The 23436-nt window shown below is 39.0% G+C and overlaps 1 protein-coding gene across 1 annotated transcript; it reads left to right on the top strand.

The window, feature by feature from the left end:
• Positions 1–5530: 5530 nt before the first annotated feature.
• LOC127094565 (uncharacterized) lies at positions 5531–6415 on the top strand. Its single transcript, XM_051033385.1, has one exon. The coding sequence runs from the start codon at positions 5531–5533 to the stop codon at positions 6413–6415; it is 885 nt and encodes a 294-aa protein (XP_050889342.1).
• The last annotated feature ends 17021 nt before the right edge of the window (positions 6416–23436 follow it).

Here is a 23436-nt window from a genome sequence, read left to right as displayed (position 1 = left end):
TACGTTTGCTTTACCCGGATGGTAATTCAACCCAAAGTCATAATCCTTCAGAAACTCTAACCATCTCCTCTGTCTCATATTCAGCTCTTTCTGATCAAACAAATACTTTAAACTTTTATGGTCACTGAAAACCTCAAATCTTGACCCGTACAAGTAATGCCTCCACAACTTCAGAACAAAAACCACAGCTGCCAACTCTAAATCGTGTGTCGGATAGTTCCTCTCATGAACCCTCAGTTGTCTCGAAGCATAAGCTATAACCTGCTTATTCTGCATCAACACACCACCCAAACCCAACAATGAAGCATCACAGTAAACCTCAAATAGTTCTGACGGACTCAGTAATATCAGAATAGGAGCAGTAGTTAACCTTCTCTTTAACTCTTGGAAACCTTCTTCACATTTTGAGTCCCAAACAAACGCTTGCCCCTTTCTGGTCAACATCGTCAACGGTAACGCCAACTTAGAAAATCCCTCGATGAATTTCCTATAATAGCCTGCAAGTCCAAGAAAACTCCTTATCTCAGGAACTGACTTCGGAGCTTCCCACTTAGATACCACTTCTATCTTAGAAGGATCAACAGCAACACCACCTCTTGAAATCACATGACCAAGAAAACTAACCTCTTCTAACCAAAATTCACACTTAGACAGTTTAGCAAATAACTTCTTTTCTCGTAGAACTTCTAAAACCACTCTCAAATGTTCAGCATGCTCTTCTTCAGACTTCGAATACACCAAAATATCGTCAATAAACACCACAACAAACTTGTCTAGGTACGGATGGAAAATCCTATTCATATACTCCATAAACACTCCAGGCGCCTTAGTCACACCAAAAGGCATTACAGAATACTCATAATGTCCATACCTTGTTCTGAAAGCAGTCTTCTGAATATCCTCAGTTTTCACACGTATCTGATGATACCCAGATCTCAAATCTATTTTGCTGAACACACTCGCACCAACCAACTGATCCATCAAATCATCAATCCTCGGCAAAGGATACCGATTCTTGATCGTCACTTTATTCAGTTGCCTGTAGTCCACACACAACCTCATAGTACCTTCTTTCTTCTTAACCAATAACACTGGTGCACCCCACGGTGACACACTCGGACGAATAAATTTCTTATCCAACAGATCTTCCAACTGACTCTTCAATTCAGTTAACTCAACAGCAGACATACGGTACGGAGCCATTGACACCGGCCCAGTACCAGGTACCAAATCAATCGAGAACTCAACTTCACGCTCTGGCGGTAATTCATTCACTTCTTCCGGAAACACATCAGGAAAATCACACACCACAGCTAGATCGCAAATCACCAGTTTATCTTTAGCCTCCAAAGTCGCTAACAGCATAAACAACTCTGCCCCATCTGCTACTGCCTCATTCACCTGCCTCGCTGATAGAAACAAACTCTTCCCTTCCTCAATCTCAGGAAAGATCACAGTCTTATCAAAACAATTGATATAAACTCGGTTAAACACCAACCAGTTCATACCCAGGATAACATCAATCTGCACTAGTGGAAGACACACAAGGTCCATCCCAAAGTCTCTACCAAAAATACTCAAAGAACAATTTAAACAAACTGAAGTAGTAGTCACTGAACCCTTCGCAGGAGTATCAATCACCATACTTCCATGCATCTCAGATATCTCTAACTTAAGTTTCACAGCACAATCCAAAGATATAAAGGAATGAGTCGCACCTGTGTCAATAATAGCTACAAGAGGAAAGCCATTAATATAACACGTACCTCGGATCAAACGATCATCTGCAAAAGTCTCAGAACCCGATAAAGCAAAGACCTTGCCTCCCGACTGGTTCTCTTTCTTCGGCTTAGGACACTGTGGACTGATATGACCCACTTCTCCACAGTTGAAACAAGTCACAGTCTTCGACCGGCACTCTGCAGCCAAATGACCACCTTTTCCACACTTGAAACACTTCCTCTCAGCACTGGTACACTCATGGACATGATGTCCAGCCTGACCACATCTGTAACACTTAGCAGGGGCACTAGAGTCTCCCCCACTAGGCCTCTTCATTCCACTCTGTCTCTGGAAACCTTTGCCAGCTGCATACGGTTTCCCACGATCATTCTGATTCTTGCCTTTCCTATCAACCCTCTGCTGATAGCTCTCCGTTCTGGCCTTGGTATCCTGTTCAAAAATCCTGCAACAGTCAACCAAATCAGAAAACACTCTAATCCGCTGATACCCAATAGCCTGCTTGATCTCGGGACGTAACCCGTTCTCAAACTTCACACACTTTGAAAATTCCCCAGTAGCCTCATCATAGGGAGTGTAATACTTTGACAGCTCTGTGAACTTAGCAGCATACTCAGTAACAGACCGATTGCCCTGCTTCAATTCTAAGAACTCTATCTCTTTCTTTCCTCTGACATCCTCTGGAAAGTACTTCCTCAGGAATCTCTCTCTGAACACTGCCCAAGTGATCTCAGCATTCCCAGCAGATTCCAACTCAGTGCGGGTAGCAACCCACCAATCATCTGCTTCTTCTGACAGCATATGCGTACCGAACCTGACCTTCTGGTTATCGGCACACTCAGTCACTCGGAAGATCCTCTCGATCTCCTTCAACCATTTCTGAGCACCATCTGGATCGTATGCTCCCTTGAACATTGGAGGATTGTTCTTCTGGAACTCACTCAGTTGACGAGCAGCTCCCATTCCCACAACAATCGGATTCCCTCCAAGTACTCCAGCTAGCATACCCAGAGCCTCAGCAATCGCAGCATCATCTCTACCTCTTCCAGCCATCTCTATTCTGAAAACCCAATTAAGCTAAAACAATAAGTACTGATAGGGTTACACAACACCTATCCCGTACAGGGAAACAGAATAATTACGACTCGACTCGACCGACTATGCTCTGATACCACTAATGTAACACCCTTCTAAAATACCCCAAATATTTAATTAAAATAACAATATATCAATCAGAGTAAATATGCAATTAAGGGTGTCACACAATCATTTCACACCATTCACCATAATAACTGTCATGCTCTTTTATTAATTCAAAACATAAAGCATTTGCACAATACGCAGCAGATAGAAATCAAATCAATCATGCAAAACATGTAACACATTACATGTAAAATTATTCAACAAGGTAAAACATCCCGTCCCGATGTTACATCTATCAGAGCATGACCCACTAAGGAGACTACACTAGACTCCAAGCACTAGCTTCTACTCAATCACTGCTCGTTACCTGAAAAATAGTTGTAAGGGTGAGTTCCTCAATCGATATAAAAAGCATTATAAAATATCATGTAATGCTAAGTAAATAACACATTAATCACCCTAATCATATCACACATTCGGTAACGGCACATCAATTCAAATATCATACTCAATACCAACACAATTCATACTCATACTCAATGCCAACACAAACACACGTATAATATTGGAATACATCCATTCATATTATACACCATACATACATTATGCAATGAGACTCCATGCATGCGGTACCGACTATTCGTGAACATACAGTTCAACCTCACCGATCAAATCCAGATACGGCTACCAAGCCCACTAGTCCCACTCATTTGAGACCTAGTGACTCACTCACTAATTCCTCACCATGGGAATTAGCTACCACCCCAAGGGCCATGCTATGCACGCTAATTCACCTAGCATGCAAACATCAACAACAGTCCATAATGACTAACTCACTAATTCCTCACCATGGGAATTAGCTACCACCATAAAGGCCACAATATGCATGCTAAATCACCTAGCAATGCAAAATCATCAACAATAATCCACAATGGACATATGCTCACACTCTAAGCCATAAACAGTCCATTCACAATTGCATACATAACATATACATTCACAGCATTATGCATACCATCATACATCATCAACACATGTATCAAAACATCATATCATGTCAAATAATTAATCACAGTATTAGCACACTCCACTAATACCTATACTGCTCAAAACAGCGGGAATTAATCCCTATTACATCATACGCCAATATAGGCCAAACACCAATTATGCACACATTATTCAAATATTAATTTTTCACTTTTCCAACAGTGTTAACCGGTTAACACCCTGGGTTAACCGGTTAACGCAACACAGAACACGCTTTCTGGCAAAACTCAACAGTGTTAACGGGTTAACACCCTGGGTTAACCGGTTAACGCAGACAGAACAACAATATTTTCACAACTCACAACAGTGTTAACCGGTTAACGCCCTGGGTTAACCGGTTAACGCAAGCAAAACAGCAATACTTCACAAATCCTAACAGTGTTAACCGGTTAACACCCTGGGTTAACCGGTTAACGCAAGACAGAAAGCTGTTCCTGCGCTAACACGAAGCAGAATGCAGAATTCTCCGCATTTTCCGCCGTTGGAGGACTTCCGGACCTCCGATTCAGATTCCGTAAAAAGCTATACGTTCGGGAAATCACAACTCACACAAATACAGATTCAATTACAGCTTTAACACAACTTATCCAACATAATTTTTCAGCATTCAACATCCCAATTAGGGTCAATTCAACGGTTTATCACTACCCATTACATGTTAACCCATAATACCCATTAAACGACGATAAACCCCCCTTACCTGAGTTAATCCGGCGAATCTTTAAGCTTCAAGCTTTTCTCTTCTCCCACCTTCTTCCTCTTGTTCTGTCTCTTTGCCCTTTTCCTCTTTTCAGCCGTTTCTCTGCTTTTCACGTAAAACCCTCTTTACCAAAATGAAACTCTTTTCTTATTTCCAACTTATATACTTTCCAATAATTATTATTCCAATAATAATAATAATAATCCAATAATTCCAATTATTTAATTAAATTAATAAATATAATATTAACTTAAATTAAATAATTATCTTATTTTTATCGGGGTGTTACAGTTTTGGCGGTGACACTTTCAACCTCGATCTATGATTTTGAGGACCTTTTGTAGAACCCTGAACCTATGGCTTTTAGGACCGATGGTTGTGTAGTATTGACCTATGAGACTTATGACTCGTTGGGTTAATGCTAAAACCTCAATCAGAATAGATCATTCTTTGAGGATATTATTCTCTTACGAGTAGTCGTTCTGACGATAATATTATCAGGTGTGATCCATGACTCTGGGAACCGTGTCTAGAACCGTGGAGTCTATGGTTGTGTAGTATTGACCTATGAGACTTAGGACTCATTGGGTTAATATAAAGACCTCACCTAGAATAGATCCTTTTTAAAATATTATTGTCTTATGATTAGTCGTTCTGACGATAATATTCTTGAATTGGATCCATGACTCTAGGAACCTTTTAAACCCTAGAGCCTACCTGTGTTTGGTTTTCCTATTCCCGGAACCTTTCCTCCATGAAGTAATTAATCAGAATGTTCCAATGATCACCTACCCAACTGTACATACATAAACATAAAACATTTCATAATCATAACACATATGACATGTGCATATTTTCAAGGGACCTAAAGACTCGTTTGATTGCAGGCATTCAGAAGACATGGGTAGCAATCAAAAAAGTACTTATTCATTCAAGTTCAGGAATCCAAAGCTAGGATTGATTAAGGGGTTGATCTCAGATATGAAAAAAATCAGAAGGAACAACTTTTATGTTGAGTATGCTGACCTGTTGACTATCATGAACACCGAGGTGGATGCTTGGGCCATTTTCACTTTGGCACAATTCTATGATCCTCCCTTGCGGTGTTTCACATTCCAGGACTTCCAGTTGGCGCCAACACTGGAAGAGTTCTCACATATAGCAGACATTGGTATCAAGGAGGAAGTCCCTTACACCGGTCTAGGGGAATCTCCTACACATCAACAAATAGGTTCATCTATACATCTAGATAAAGCGGAAGTGAAAGCTAATCTTGGACCAAAAGGAGACACTTTGGGCTTCACTTTGAAGTTCTTAGTGGGAAAAGCTTCATATTTCAAAAGTAAAGAAGATTGGGTCGCTTTCAATGATGTGTTAGCCTTGATACTCTATGGGATTGTCTTGTTCCCGAACATTGATGACTTCGTGGACATGACTGCTATACGCATTTTCTTGATCAAGAATCCCATTCCCACCTTGCTTGTAGATATTTATCACTCTATCCATTGGAGAAATGAGAAGAAGGGGGGGATGATCCAGTGTTGCGCTCTTTTACTGTATAAATGGTTCTTATCTCACTTACCAAGCGAAGGTCCTTTTGTTCAGAACAAGGATAACCTCAAGTGGTCTCAAAAAATCATGTCTCTCACTACCAATGACATCGCCTGGTACTCTCGTGTTTATGATGATGTGGACATAATCGTCAAATGTGGCAACTTCCATAATGTGCCACTCATAGGAACTCGAGGTTGCATCAATTACAACCCTGAGCTTGCTATGCGGTAACTTGGGTTTCCTATGGATGACAAACCAGAAGACAAGTTGTTAGAAGGTTTCTTGCTGGGAGAAGGAGTGAAGGACTTTGATCTGGTAAAGAGGATAGGTCGTGCCTGGACTAAAGTTCGTAGAGAAGGAAAAAGGGAGCGTGGAAAGAAGAATTGTATAGCTAGAGGGCCATATACAAGTTGGGTCCAAGCCAGAGCTTCTCAAGACAAACTACCTTACCCTTATGAGCCTCCAATGCATACAAATCTTCCAGAACCTACTCACGTCACTATGGAGGAAGCTAAAGAGCTCAAAGTTGTCATCCAAAGTTTGGAAAAAGAGAATGAAGAGCTACGGTTGAACCTTCTCCGGATTACTGAAGAAAGGGATAATCATAAGTGGGAGCTTGGGCGGAAGAAAACACAACTTCAAGCAAATGTGGAAAGGACTGATAAGGAGGAATATAAGAGAAAAAGAGTCAAACAGGGGTTAGATCAGGCTGACAGCTCCTTGAATACCGTCAAAATCCAACTGAAAGCGGCTGAGAGGGATTGTCGTGAGAAAGAGAAATGGTGGAAGCTCGCCACAAAACAAAAGAAGGAGATAAGAGAGACGCTTGAGGATGAGATAGTCAACCTCAGTGTTTCATTCTGTGAATCAAAAGAAAGGGAAGAACGAGACTGCCGCAGTAAAGAGAGTGCTCTGGCTGCTACTCAGGTTACACCTGAAATATGGAAAGGAAAGTGCCAGGAGGTTGAAAATGCTAATGAGTGGGAACGATACTGGAGAGGCCGACATGACTCTTTGCTACGAGAAGGTGAAGATTGGATGAACGCAAGGGAAAATGTGAATGCTAGTTTGGCAGCCTGCGAGGAAACCATCCAGTTTTTACATGAACAAAGAAATGAGTATCGAGATAAGTTTACCAGTTTGATAGACTTCTGTAATGGCATGGCTACGAATGTATTTTTGATGCTAAGATGTGCCCTGGAAGACATAGACAATGACAACATCCCTCTTTCAGTGACCGAATTTATTTATCTTTGTGAAGACATGATGAAAAGGTTCAAAGGAGAGTTGGGAGAGCTCAACAAACAGAAGCTTATAGTCTAACCCTGTCGTTTTGTACTTTCCTTTGTGTTTGAAAGAATATTTTGTACTCAATCCTTGTACTCTGTTTTGAATTGAATGAATGAAGGGTTTTGAGTTTCTTTTGTACAAAAAGTTTGGTTCCATTCTTGTTTTATTCCCCGTGATCTCTTTGAATGCTTGCTAAATAATAAGGAATCTAACACAATTCCCTGAAAATAAAATTAAACATAAACATAAAAAAACATTTTTTATAGCCACGTGCATCAAAGTATGCATCATGCATTTCATTTCTCAAAATAAAAATTCATTTCATTTTTTCCTCGTCTCCAGTAGTTCAAGCTGATTCCTCAACGTGCATACGCTACTCGCTCCAACACAAGAAGAATCATGGATGTAGTTAGAGAAGAACAAGCTGCCTTCAGAGAGGAGATGGACTCTGTCAAAAGCAAGATTGAGCAGATCTTTGAGGCTATACAAGCTCTGGCTAGAAGGGAAGAAGAGGCTCGTGTTGCCGCTGCTACAAGGAACGATGCTCTAGTTCAAGGGGTTGCTCTTCATTCAGGACCTTCAGTTCCTATTCCAAATCCCGTTATCTACGGTCTTCCTCCAGGTTTTGTTCCCCCTCCTGAAAGAACTCATGTGCCTCCACCTACGCATACTTCTGGAGTAGCTGATGGAGTTGTTGCGCAAGGACCTCCGATAGTCAATCAAGTGGTCATTCCCCGCACTGATGAGGAGCTCCAGGACGAGTTTGAAATGCAGAATTACAATGGAGCTACTCCAATGGTCATCCCTACCGCTGCCCAAGATTCTGAGGCTATCTTGATGTGTCGTGCTCTGGCCGAAAAGCTAAGAATCTTGGAAGGACATAACTCAACCCGATTGAGTGCCTTGGAGATGTGTTTGGTCCCAGACGTGGTGATTCCTCCAAAATTCAAAGCGCTGGAATTTGAAAAATACAAAGGCCTCACATGTCCTAACATACACTTGAAAATGTATTGTAGAAAAATGGCTGCCTATGCCAGAGATGATAAGCTCATGATCCATTGCTTTCATGATAGTCTAACTGGGGCATCTTTGGATTGGTACATGCAGTTGGAGTGTAGCAACATCCACACTTGGGATGAGTTGGCTGAAGCATTTGCAAAGCAATACAAATATAATACTGACATGGCACCAAACCGTACTCAGCTTCAGAGTATGGCCCAGAAAGACAATGAATCTTTTAAAGAATACGCACAATGCTGGAGAGAATTGGCTACAAGGGTGCACCCACCATTGGTTGATCGTGAATTGATTGACATTTTCATGGGTACCTTGCAGGGCCAATATTATGAAAGATTGATCAATAGTGTGTCCGCAGGATTTTCTGACATGGTGATCGTGGGAGAAAGAGTAGAAGAAGGACTGAAAAGTGGTAAAATCCAGGGAGGTTCTAACAGTCAATCAATCTTGAAGAAGCCTTTCAACGGATTCAAGAGGAAGGAGGGTGAGACTAGTGCCATTTCTTCTTAAAGAGGGAGGGTACCATACAAGGCTCCTGCTTCTGTGCCTTATTATCAGTACCCTTACGTAGCGGCTGCTCAATATCCAACCATGCCTTACCGTCCAATTGCTCATGTTCCTATTCCAGCTCTGGTACCTCAGTATCTAGTTCCAGTTCCTCAATATCAAGCTCCACAACCTCAGTTCCAGGCTCCTCCACCTCAACATCAACAGAGAAATCAACAAAATAATCAACCACGTCTAGTTCAACAGCAACGACCAAATCAACAGAGGCCATATCAACAGTACAATAATGTGAATACCACTCCTATCCCAATGACTTACACTCAATTGCTACCGTATCTGATTCAGAATGGGACTGTCGTGCCAAGGGCATTACCTCCAATGCCGAAGCCGCATAAGCCTTGGTATGATGAGAATGATGGATGTGCCTTTCATGCTAATTCAGAGGGTCATACAACAGAGAATTGCAAGGTGTTCAAGCTTCGGGTCCAAGAGTTGATAGATCAGAAAATATTGTCTTTTGCTGATGTTCCAAATGTGGGGAACAATCCTTTGCCTAAACATGATAGTTCAGGTGTCAATGCTATAGGAAGTTCAACTGATGATGGATTGATAAAGGATGTGTTCAAGTTGAAGACTCTTTTAATAGTGGTCCATGCTAGATTGATGGAAGCAGAATTGATGAATGGAGTACATGATAATTGTGTGGTGTGTTTGTCCAATCCTGATCAGTGTGGTGAATTCAAAATTTATCTTCAACGTTTGATGGATCAGCGGGTTATTCAGTTCACTAGAGCAAAGATTGATGAGGACGTTGTTGTGATTGTGCCTGTGTTTGATCAAGAGAGGCTTCCCAAGCCTTTTGTGGTCCCTTATCAGAGAAACGTTGACCTAGAGTCCGTGAAGAAGATTGAGCCCATGGTTATTTATGTTCCCGCTCCATTCTCATTTGATAGTACCAAAGCAGTGCCTTGGAACTATGAGCCTGTAGTTTATGTGGGTAACAAACCAGTAATCTTGAAAGAGCCAGATGTGACTAACATCGCTGGAGCTAGTGGTGTGACTCGAAGTGGAAGGGTTTTCGCTCCTGAAGTGATCCCAAACAAAGAAAGTGCACCAACAGTTGAACCAACGAAGGGGAAAGAGGTGAATCCTCCATAAGCAGGAGAAGGCTCATCTAAGAAAGCAGTGACTGCTGAAGAGGATAGAGAATTCTTGAAGATCATCAAGAAGAGTGATTACAAGGTCGTAGATCAGCTCAACCAAACTCCTTCAAAAATATCCATTCTTTCTCTACTTATGAGTTCTGAGGCTCATAGGACTGCTCTATTGAAGTTCTTGAGCGAAGCTTATGTGGCAGAAGACATCAGTGTTATTCAGTTTGATAATGTGGTTGCTAATCTCAATGCTAGTAGTTGTTTGATGTTCACTGATGATGATTTACCCCCTAATGGGCGAGAACATAATATGGCGCTTCATATCTCCATTCAATGTACAAATGTTACTTTGGCTCGAGTACTGGTAGATACAGGTTCATCCTTGAACGTGTTACCTAAGACTACCCTGGCACAATTGAATATTGAAGGGGTGCAGATGAGACCCAGTGCTTTGATAGTGAAAGCTTTTGGTGGGTCAAGCGAACAGTTATTGGGGAGATTGACCTCCCAATCCTGATTGGCCCTCAAATTTTCCGTATTACCTTCCAGGTAATGGATATTAGGCATGCCTATAGCTGTCTGTTAGGTAGACCTTGGATCCATGTTGCTGGAGCTGTCACCTCGACACTTCACCAGAAGCTGAAGTTTGTTACTTCTGGTAAACTGGTATCAGTATCCGGAGAGGAAGATATTTTTGTCAGCCATTTGACTTCTTTCAGATACATTGAAGTAGGTGAAGACATTGTTGAAACTCCTCTCCAAGCCCTTGAAGTGGTCAATGTGGTCCAGACTAAGCCGAAACTTGTTGAAGAACCCAAGGGGGTCATGACCTCGTGGAAGAGTGTGAAAGCTGCAATTGAAGCTAGTTGCCCTGGAAGTTGGGGCACAATGATTGAATTGCCTGAGAAGAAAGACAAGTGTGGATTAGGATATCAGCCGTCTATTGAACTTTTCAAAGATCAGAAGATACATCAGGGGAAGGTTCCTAGCATCCAGGAAATATTCTCCAAACCTGGTTTTTGAAGTGATGATCAAGTGAATGCTCTTGAAGATGAAGATCCAGATTTGTCCAAGATAATGCTTCGTGGACCTCCGGATGCCACTCTCACTAACTGGAAGGCAATAAATGTTCCGGATATAGTTTCTTTTTCAAAGTAATTTACTGTTTTCTAAAAACATCCAATGCCACGCCCAAGGCATATGGATAGCTTTGTAGGGCCCATTTTGAGTTAATATTTAAGCCTTATCATCAATACAAAGCACATTTTTTGAGATCCCTGTCTTTCATCTTTTTAATTTTTTTTTACAAACAAATAAACAACAAAATTAAAAAATGGAAATTTTGATTTCACATCACTTTCATTTTTCAAAATCTTCCGCTAAAAAGAAAAAATCATTTCCATGCAGATCATTAATAATTGGATCCATTGAACACGACAATGCTATAATTCCCTATGACTTTGACCTCCCGATTAACCAAGCTGAAGAGGATGGTAAGGAAGACTGTGAACTCCCAGAAGAGTTGACCAGACTTTTGAAACAAGAGGAAAAGATGATTCAGCCTCATCAGGAACCAGTGGATGTGATCAATCTGGGGACTGAGGAGGATAGAAAGGAAGTCAAGGTCGGAACTGCTTTGAAAAAAAGTGTGAAGGAGGAACTAGTCAAGCTACTACATGAATATGTGGATGTGTTGGCTTGGTCATATCAGGATATGCCAGGACTCAACACCGACATAGTTGTGCACAGGCTACCGTTGAAGCTGGAATGCCCGCCCATCAAGCAAAAGTTGAGAAGAACTCGACCAGACATGGCTGTCAAGATCAGAGAAGAGGTCAAGAAGCAGTTTGATGCAGGTTTTCTAGCTGTTGCAACTTACCCGCAGTGGATTGCTAATATTGTGCCAGTTCCGAAGAAAGATGGAAAAGTTCGAATGTGTGTAGACTACAGAGACCTGAATAGAGCTAGTCCCAAAGATGATTTTCTGTTACCTCACATTGATGTATTGGTAGATAACACAACTCAGTTCTCTGTATTCTCCTTCATGGACGGATTCTCAGGATATAATCAGATTAAAGTGTCTCCCGAAGATATGGAGAAAACAACTTTCATTACACCATGGGGCACTTTCTGTTATAAGGTAATGCCTTTCGGCCTGAAAAATGCTGGGGCAACCTATCAAAGGGCCATGGTGACTCTTTTCCATGATATGATGCATAAGGAGATTGAAGTCTATGTGGATGACATGATTGCCAAGTCTCAGACAGAAGAGGAGCATGTTATTCATCTGAAGAAGTTGTTTGTAAGATTGAGGAAATACAGACTGCGCTTAAACCCTGTTAAATGCACTTTTGGAGTCAGATCTGGAAAGCTTATAGGATTCATTGTGAGCCAGAGAGGCATAGAAGTTGATCTTGACAAAGTCAAAGGTATTCAAGAGATGCCAGCACCTCGGACAGAGAAGCAAGTCTGTGGTTTCTTGGGCAGATTGAACTATATTTCCAGATTCATCTCGCATCTGACAGCCACTTGCGAGCCAATATCCAAGTTGTTAAGAAAAGATCAAGCCGTTAGGTGGAGTGATGATTGCCAGAGTGCATTCGATAAAATCAAACAGTATCTGCAAGAACCGCCAATCTTTATGCCACCAGTTCCAGGAAGGCCTCTCATTATGTATTTAACAGTACTCGATGAATCCATGGGATGTGTACTGGGGCAACATGATGAGACGGGTAGAAAAGAGCATGCTATCTACTACTTGAGCAAGAAGTTTACAGAATGTGAAGTCAGGTACTCCATGCTAGAAAAGACTTATTGTGCATTAGCATGGGTTGCTCGTCGTCTGAGACAATATATGATTTATCATACAACAATGTTAATATCCAAGATGGATCCCATCAAGTACATCTTCGAGAAACCTGGATTAACTGGAAGAATCGCTCGCTCGCAAATGTTGTTATCAGAATATGACATTCAGTATGTAACTCAGAAGGCCATTAAGGGTAGTGTGTTATCAGAGTACCTTGCGCACCAGCCAGTGGAGGACTATCAATCGATGAGACTCGACTTTCCAGATGAAGACGTCATGTACATAAGAGACTATGAGATTCCAGGCCTGGAAGAAGGACCCGAACCAGGATCGCGGTGGACGCTCGTGTTCGATGGTGCCTCAAATGCATTGGGTAACGGAATTGGGGCTGTTATAACTTCTCCAAGGGATTTTCATCTTCCCTTCACGGCAAGGTTATGTTTCCAATGCACCAATAACATGGCGGAGTATGAAGCATATATCTAGGGAATTGAAGCAGCTATTGACCTACAAATCAAGATTCTTGAAGTGTATGGGGACTCAGCACTTGTCATCTATCAAATCAAAGGAGATTGGGAGACCCGCCATCCCAATTTGATCCCATACCGAGAGCATGTCATGAAGCTAATCCCCTACTTTGATGAGATTAATTTCCATCATATTCCTAGGGAGGAGAATCAACTAGCCGATGCCTTGGCTACTCTGTCATCTATGTTCAAGGTCAAGTGGGCTAACGAATCACCTGCTATTACAATTCAACGTCTAGACGAGCCAGCACATTGCTTGGCAGTTGAAGTAGAAATAGATGGCAAGCCTTGGTTTTATGACATCAAACGATATCTTGAGAAGCACGAGTATCCAGATGATGTATCCATCATAGACAAAAAGACCTTAAGAAAGTTATCATCCAATTTCTTCCTAAGTGGTGGTGTTCTATACAAAAGAAACTTTGATTTAGTTCTGCTCAGATGCGTGGATAGACATGAAGTCGACCTACTAATCAAAGAAATCCACGAAGGTTCTTTCGGAATTCATGCAAACGGACATGCAATGGCGAAGAAAATCCTTAGAGCTGGTTACTATTGGTTGACAATGGAAACAAATTGTTACCACTATGCCAGGAAATGCCACAAGTGCCAAATTTATGCTGACAAGGTGCACGTGCCACCTACTCCTCTGAATGTTTTATCAGCTCCATGGCCATTCTCAATGTGGGGCATAGACATGATTGGTATGATTGAGCCTAAAGCTGCAAATGGACATCGGTTCATTCTGGTTGCCATTGACTACTTCACTAAGTAGGTAGAAGCAGCTTCTTATGCCAATGTGACAAAGCAAGTCGTCACTCGGTTTATCAAGAAAGAGATAATTTGTCGCTACGGAACTCCTTGCAAGATTATCACTGATAATGGATCAAATCTGAATAATAAGATGATGAAGGAGTTGTGTGAGAATTTCAAGATTGAACATCATAACTCGTCACCTTATAGGCCAAAGGTGAACGGAGTTGTAGAGGCAGCTAACAAGAATATCAAAAGGATCATTCAGAAGATGGTGAAAACTTATAAAGATTGGCACGATATGCTACCCTTTGCTTTGCATGGATATCGAACAGCTGTTCGCACTTCAACATGGGCAACCCCTTTCTCACTAGTCTATGGCATGGAGGCTGTGCTACCGATAGAAGTTGAGATCCCCTCGTTGAGAGTCTTGATGGAAACAGAATTAGAAGAAGCAGAATGGATTCAAACCAGATTTGACCAGCTCAATCTAATTGAAGAGAAGAGGATGACATCATTGTGTCATGGTCAGTTATATTAGAGGAGACTCAAGAGGGCATTTGACAAGAAGGTCCGACCTCGAGAGTTTAATGTAGGTGAACTAGTTTTGAAAAAGATAATCTCCCTCCAGAAGGATTCACGTGGCAAGTGGATTCCAAACTATGAAGGATCATTTGTGGTGAAGAAAGCTTTCTCTGGTGGAGCTTTAGTTCTCACGAACATGGCCGGAGAAGAGTTGACACACCCCGTCAATTCTGATGCAGTCAGAAAGTATTATGCCTAAGAAAAAGAGATGGATAATAAAAGCTCGCTAAGTTGAAAACTCGAAAGGGCGACTTAGGCAAAAAATGAGCATCCCGGTGAGTTGAAAACCCGAAAGGGTGGCTCAAGAAAAAATTAGGGATAAATAAAAAAAATTAAGCCCGGTAAGTCGAAAACCCGAAAGGGCGACTTAGGAAAAAAAGGGTAAAATCTCCCGGTGAACTGAAACTCTTAAGGAGCAGTTCGCGCAAAAGTTAGGGAATATCCAAAGGCATAATACTGTTGTGACACAAGTCAACACTGCAATAAAGCTCAGATGGAATAAAACAGTCCAGTTACCATCTCCAGAAGCAAAGTAATGAAGACTAGAGGACATAGGGGATAGTAGCAAAGTTGTATTTCGTTGGAAAATCAGTTAAATTTTTGTTGCCATTTACTTGCTTTCTTTCTCTGTAATCTCCTCTTAGAGGGGTTTACATCTTCATGAACCCCATGTATGAGTTATTCTTCTCATCAAATAAAATTGTTCAGTTGAACATTGTTTTACCAATTGTTTCTGTTTTTCTGCTTAATGTCGCTTTTTATTTTTGATAAGATAAAAAGATTAAAATAGTGGAAACGACAAAGCTTTTGAAAACTTTAATTTGTTTTGATTTTGAAAGTATAAAAGGAATTTTTGTTGGTTTACAATAATGCATCTGGTTCACAAGACGTGGGACATTTCCTGGATCATTGTAATCTAAGGCAAGTTTGAAATGGATTTTCTTCCAGAAGCAAGAAGTCCTCATTAAAGCCCGCTTGGCGAAAAAGCAGAAATCAGAGTTTTTCGCAACAAAAAAATTATTTCATGGTGTCAGTGCTATTCAAGACAAGGCGTTGGGGAATCCGAGCTTGATACCCACAAAATGCATAAACTAATATATTCATGCATTCACATTCATTTTGCATATCATGTACAAAAACAGATCATGCATAAACCTCAGCCGAATTCAGCAACCTCTCAAGAAAGTTCAGTGTAATCCTCAGCAGACCAAGATGCAAGAGGTGTTCTCAAGAGTATAGCAGTTATCTTCTCCAGTACTATAGTATTTTCATAATACATTCATTGTTGGTAATGATTCTTAAGACGAGTTTCTTCCCCAGCAAGGTGATTGATTTTCTTCCGTTGGAACTTTGGTGTAAACAGAATTTCTGCTTGGTTTCCCCAGTAGATATCTCCATACAGAGTTTCTCCAACATTGTATTTTCTCCAACAAAACTTCATGAACTTCCCAAGCGAGTTTCATAGCAGTATGCTTCCTTGAGAAAGGTATCCCCAATAATTTTATCTTCAGCAAGTCTCTTTGAAGTAGTTGTCTAGATGGACATCTATTTATAAGTTAACAATCTCCCTAATGAGTCTAATAGACGAGAGTTCCATGAACAAACAAGTTTTACTGAATGTTCCTCAGTATATCTCCAGCGAGCCTCCTGTGTGTTTATTTCCCAGAGAGTCTCTTGTATTCCCCAACAGGTTTCTTCAATCAATCCTCGGAAGAGTTAGTGTTCCATGTTGATCTACTATGCGATGCAGCATTAGGTTGGACCTATCAGTTCGATAATTGAGAGTAGGGTTAATCCTTTTGAATATCATTAACTTTTCATCCCCCAGTAAGTCTCCGGGATCTTCTCATTCCCCAAAAGAGTCTTCTGTCAGCAAAGAGCAGGTGAACATGTGGTTATTCCCCAAAGGAAGCATTTTGTTTATTTCCCAGCAATTTGCATCAACCAAGAGCAGTTGAATGCATTAGTTTTAGCCAAGAGCAGCTGAGTACTATTTTATTTTCCAGCAGTTTACTTCAACCAAGAGCAGTTGAATGCATTAGCTTCAGCCAAGAGCAGTTGGACACCATTTTATTTTATGCAGTAGTTTCAGCCAAGAGCAGTTGAACACTATTTTTATCTCCCAGTTTTGCTTCAACCATGAGCGGTTGAATGCAGTGGTTTCAGTAAAAAACAGCTGAACATTATTTTATTTTACAGTTTTTGCTTCAACCAAGAGTCGTTGAAAGCATCAGTTTCAGCCAAGAGTTGTTGAATATGACATCTTTAGCCAAGAGAAGTTGAATATGATCATTTGTTCTCCCAGGAGTACCTAATGTCAGTAAAGAGCAACTGAACGTGATTCTCTCATCCCCAGTCATTTGCATGTCATCTTAGAAATCAAGAGCATTTCTCAATTCGTTTACATTCATGATTAAGAAATCAAGAGTATTTCTTAACTCATACATATTTCATTTACATTCATGATTAAGAAATCAAGAGTATTTCTTAACTCATTTGCATGTCATCTAAGAAATCAAGAGCATTTCTCAATTCATTCACATTCATGATTACGGAATCAAGCGTATTTCTTAATTCATTTGCATTTCATCTGAGAAAATCAAGAGCATTTCTCATTTACATTCATGATTAAGGAATCAAGAGTATTTCTTAATTCATATGCATTATCATGATTAAGAAATCAAGAGTATTTCTTAACTCATACATATTTCATTTACATTCATGATTAAGAAAACAAGAGTATTTCTTAACTCATCTGCATGTCATATGAGAAATCAAGAGCATTTATCAATTCATTTGCATTCATGATTAAGGAATCAAGAGTATTTCTTAACTCATCTTCATAGAATTAAGAGATCAAGAGCATTTCTCAATTCATTTGCATTTTCATTCAGCCATATGATGATTAAGAGATCAAGATTTTTTTTCTTAATTCATTCATCTCTGAGGAGTCAAGAGTACTTCTTAGCATACATATCATTTGTCATATGATGATTAAGAAATCAAGAGTATTTCTTAATTCATTTTCATTCATGTTTAAGGAGTCAAGAGTACTTCTTAACCTGCATAGCATTTGAAAAATCAGGAGCATTTCTCATATCATTTATCATCCGATGATTAAGAGATCAAGAGCATTTCTCAATTCATTTGCATTTTCATTCAGCCATATGATGATCAAGATTTTTTTTCTTAATTCATTCATCTCTGAGGAACCAAGAGTACTTCTTAGCATCCATATCATTTGTCATTCATACGGTTGAGAAATCAAGAGTATTTCTCAATTCGTTCGCATTCATTTTTAAGGAGTCAAGATTACTTCTTAACCTTCATTTACATGCATATCGCACGGTAATTAGGAAAATCAAGAGTATTTCTTAAATCTCGTTGCATTCATTTGCATTATTGTCTGTTGATTAAGAAATCAAGAGTATTTCTTAAATCCAAGTGCATTCGGTCATAATCATCAGCATATCATTCTTCTACATTAAAGGGCAAAATTTGGGTCTGTTTAGTATTTAAACTATCTTTCACCATGATGATTTAAAGAAGAGTTCTTCATATCCTCTAGTTAAAGATGTTTAAATAGGGGCAACTGTCATACCCTAAATTTTACCCTGAGTTTTCACTTGCATCCTTATAGTAAAATTGATCCATTTTGTCACGTATTTCATAAGTTAAAAGCATTTATCAGAGTTTAGATGAAAAGTCATGAATTCTGGAATTTTATCTGGTCTTGATGACACTCATTCAGTCATTTGTTGATTAAGAAATAAAAAAAAACTTGATTTCTCAAATCTCCATGCATCATTCATTATGTTGCATCTTATTTCAGAGGTTCAGAAGATGATAATCAAAAGTGTTGTCATCGTCTGAATCTTTATAGGTTTTCTTTGTGTTTGAGAATCAGCAGTAAATGGTCCAAAAGCAATTCATTTGCATCTGGTTATTTGTTCACGATTATTCAGTCATGAATTCAATGCATTTAAAAGTTGTTTGCATTTTATACTTGTCACAACATGCATTTTGTTTCACATAACACTTAAAATGTCGCTCGAATTAATTTTTCGGATCTACAGACAGACCGGTCAAATTGTTTCTCAACTGTACGTCGAATTATCGGGCGAAAAATTTCAAAATTGAGCTTGCAGATGTCAGTTTTATTAATCTACGATTCACGTATTTTAATTTGGCATGCTCATTTTAATTTTTCGACCACTTTTTCAACCGCATTTCAATCAACCCGAGCCTTTTACCGGTCATTTTATTATTATTTCAAAATTTTGTCGAAACCTGTATGTTTTTTCGAAAAAGTTTATTTTGCATTGATCATTTTGGTGCATTCCGTTTATTTTTTCGGGCATTTTTGTATCCAATATTTTTTAAACATTTTGTTATTCCTTTATTTTTTATTTTTTAGTCAAAATAATTATTTAAATTAACTAGGATTAATGAGTAATTAATTTGAATTTATTGAAAATGATAGATTTGTATCTTATTCTTTTCTAACTAACATATTTCAATACCAAAAAAAAAGGGGAAATGAAATAGAAAATAAGATAATTTGGTTGATAGTAGAATTCTACCTCTATTCACACGTGATATTGCATTCACATAATCATATTTCCTGCTATTCATGTACTTAATTTTTCTTTTTCTGCTACTTGGATTGACATAACTTTTTCTTGAGCCCCATAACCTGACCTACTCACTGCATCTCTCAAGTCAACCTCACAACAACTTGGAAGAGCACTAAAACCAACCCACACGTTATCTCTCTCTCTCATATTTTTCAGGCGGAAAACTCCCTCCCTCTGAATAAAAAACAAGGTGTCTCACACACACCTATGATATATCTCTCTCTGTTGGTAATATAAAGAAAAAGCTGGATTCATACCTCACTTTCTCTCTCAAATGAAAAGTAAAAATAGAAATCAAGAAAAATGAGGTTTTCATTCTACTGAAAATGCAGCACAATAACACATCACTTTCCTCTCTTTTTCATGACAGTAAACCGCAAACACACTCCATTTATAATACACCATCATCCCTCTCATCCAACATTCATTCACTTACCGTAATAAACACACATACAATACTATGAATTCACTTGAAAAACCAACATAATCCTCATTTTCTTGTAATTACCATACAGTGACCTTTCGCAAGCATCCATCTCCGTTTCAAAGCAGCGACACTTCAAAAACTACAACCTCCATAACCGTAACTTATTTCAAACTCTCTCTAACAACAACATCAAGCCCAATCATCAAATAACAACGAGTAGTAAGGAAAAAGAGTACAAACAACATGCATGAGCCACACAAAAAAAGAGAAGAAGATTCGAGTCATAATCGAAACAACCGTGAGTTTGAAACCATCGCTCACCGCTGAACCGTATATCACTCTGACCACCATTCTGAAACTGAAACGAATCACATTCCACACGCCCCCACCGTGTCTCGTGCAGCTGCCGTCGTGCACCCCTCAATTGCATCACCGACATCATCCATTTGGAGGTTTGGATCGCTAATACTCTTTTTACCCTTTTTTAATTTTGTTTCTTTGAATGAGAAAGGAGGGTTAGTGTTGATTTTGAAAAGATAAAGAACATTGAGTGAAGAAGAAAGGTTCTCCTTTTATTTTTGTTTCAATTTTGTATGAGAGAGAGGACAGTTATTGAGTTATAGATTCTTGTTTATACAGCTTGTTAGGATGATAAACATGTTTTAATTTTCAATTTTTGTCTACATGTGAAACCATAATGAAAACATAGACAAAAAATAAGCATGTGTGTTATATCATGTTATATTAAATGTCCACTAAATATACTTGCTTCTTTAATATTATAATTGTGTTACTTGGCATAAAATTGTCTACTTATGTGAAAATATGATTCATATATCTAAATTGGATTATACAGAGTTTTTTTTAATCATTTAAATATATAATAAACTTAAAAAGTTGAATAAAAATATTTAAAATTACAATTAATCTAGAACACAGAAACATTATCATTTTTTTTAGTATTGTACGTGATGTTTGTATTCAAGGCTTTTCATACATTGTTGATTTTGTTTCATATATTTTTATTATCTTTTATAACAATTTTTGACTAGTTTATTTAAAATCTAGAAAAAGTTTGCACGTGATTGATATATTGGTTGAAGTTTCTCTTTAGCTTTCTTGTGCAACATATGGAATTCTTTTTTAAATTGGACAAAAGTTCAATAATTTTTATTAATTGTTTATTTCATCATTTTTTTTAGGTTATGATTCTAATTGAAACTTATACCTATCATAAAAAACACCTCTTATGCTTATAAAATAATTAGGACGTTGATTAAGGAAAATTATTCAAAATTGATTTACTTTAAATTTTAAATAATATCTTAAATCTAGGATTAGAACCTTATTTAGGTGTTGGGTCAAATATCATGCCGTTTTTTTTCACTAATAAAAGTTAATTAATAAGATTATTTATCTTTTCTCAATAAAAATGGAAGAAGCTGATTAAGTTTAGACTTTCTCTGTTTCGAATGTTAGGATACTGCTGTAGAGCTCAATGTTCAAACATTCGTCTTCCATATTAACATACAGTAATTACCAGAATTAAGTCATTTCTCTTATAGAAGAAAAAGATTGATTGGGTATCGACCTTCTCTTTCCCGATTATTTGGACACTGCTGTAGAGCTCTATGTCTGATTAATTGTCTTCCGTTAATGAACTTTGACCTAATTTGCCACACATTTTCACAACAAACTTTTGGATGAAAAGAGAGTGATTGGGCTTAGGCCTCTTCCTTTTCGGGCATTCGAGTACTGCAGTAGAGCTCCCTGCTTGGATGCCTGTCTCCGCTTAAAATCAACTCAAACTCTTCAAACTTATTTTCCGCCCTCGTGCGACCCCGAAAACATTTTCAGAAAAGAGTATGCAACATCTATTTTGATGCAAAACAAACAAAGACTTCAGCCTCCAAGAGTGAGCAGCAAGTAAAAGTTTAATCGCTCAAATGTGATCCAAGCATCACTCTCTTTAAAAGCAATCCATCTAGTAGTTCTCTTTAGGTAGAACTACGTATGCCTTGAGTTCTTCATAGCACCTGGAGATATGTAGGAGCAGGATTGCGAAATCTTGTTAGGCACATTAATATTAAAAAACCTTAAGTCTTTCCTTTCTTTCTCTTTTCTCACTCGATAAGTAGAAGTTCTCAAACGGTATCACGCTAACACTCTAACACGAAACTAACTAAATGGGTCCCATCGAGTACGATGGATGCGAGGGGTGCTAATACCTTCCTCTTGCATAACCGACTCCTGTACCCGATTTGGTTGCGACGACCATTTCTTTTTGATTTTTGTGGGTTTTATCGATATTTCCCCTTTCCCTCTTTGGGAATAAATAAAGTTCGGTGGCGACTCTGTTTTGTTTATATTTCGAGCGTTCCTTACGCTCGGGTATTTTTCGCACCGCGACAGATGGGACCACAACCAAGGAGACCAAATGAATGAACCAAGCACAGGAGGATGAGTAAAACACACTAAGTGAAAGATCACATGATATTAGGGTTAGGAGCCACCATTAGGGTTTTCATTCCCTAAGGGATGCCATAATGAGGTCTTCATGAATGTATGTCCCACAGATCAAGAGATTGAGGTTTCCAACATCACCAAATGAAAAGACAAGCCATGAGGCCCATTAGGACACATCTTCCTTGATTAAGGTTTAGTGAAGCATAATATTTAGGACATATGTGTGAATGTATGATGCACATGTATGAAGTATGAATAGGTACAGACGGGTCTTAAGTTATAAGTTGAATAAAAAGTGAAAAGGGGAGGGAAAATTTTGGGGTACAACAGCTGCCCCTATTTAATCTTCTTGAACCTTAATACAAGAATTGCGGAAGCTTTTTAGGTATTCGAGGTGGAAGAGGATTAAATACTAACGTATCCAAAAATTTGCCTCTCGGGGACAATCATATGGCTGTAGGGATGACAATTTGACTTTTACAAGTTCGTCTGTTGGTGGTTTTATTGGTGTACTGTGGGGATATGGTACAATGAGGGTCATGATATGCATGATATATGTATCTTTTATTATTTTATGAAACATGAGGCCACATATGCTAATCAGAGAGCCCGTGATTTCTCAGAATACCCTTGCAATCAAGGGATTTCAAAAATGAATCGTCAGTTCAACAATTGGAAACAAAATCAAACACAGAGGTTCGAAAAAAAAGGAAAGGTCATCAACCGCGCAGGTTGGGAAAAGGTTCATCAATCATATAGATTGAAAAAAGGTTCATCAACCACGAATGTTGGACAAATGATTCAACAATTGCGAGGGTTAGAAACAAAGGTCATCAGCCCAAAAGGTCGAAAAAAGGATTCAACAACCGCGAAGGTTGGAAACAAAGGTCATTTACTCTAAAGGTCGGAAAAAGATTTATTAACCCTGAAGATTGAAAAAGGTTCCTCAACCCTAAAGGTTGGAAAAAGGATCCAACAACCACGAGGGTTGGAAACAGAGGTCATCAACCCAAAAGGTCAAAAAAAGGATTCAACAACCGCGAAGGTTGGAAACAAAGGTCGTCAACCCTAAAGGTCCGA

The sequence above is a fragment of the Lathyrus oleraceus genome, chromosome 6 (assembly GCF_024323335.1).
Source record: "Lathyrus oleraceus cultivar Zhongwan6 chromosome 6, CAAS_Psat_ZW6_1.0, whole genome shotgun sequence".
In the NCBI taxonomy this organism is placed as follows: Eukaryota; Viridiplantae; Streptophyta; class Magnoliopsida; order Fabales; family Fabaceae; genus Lathyrus; species Lathyrus oleraceus.
Note: the sequence above shows the minus strand (reverse complement) of the source record. Positions and strands in the feature narration are given on the sequence as shown.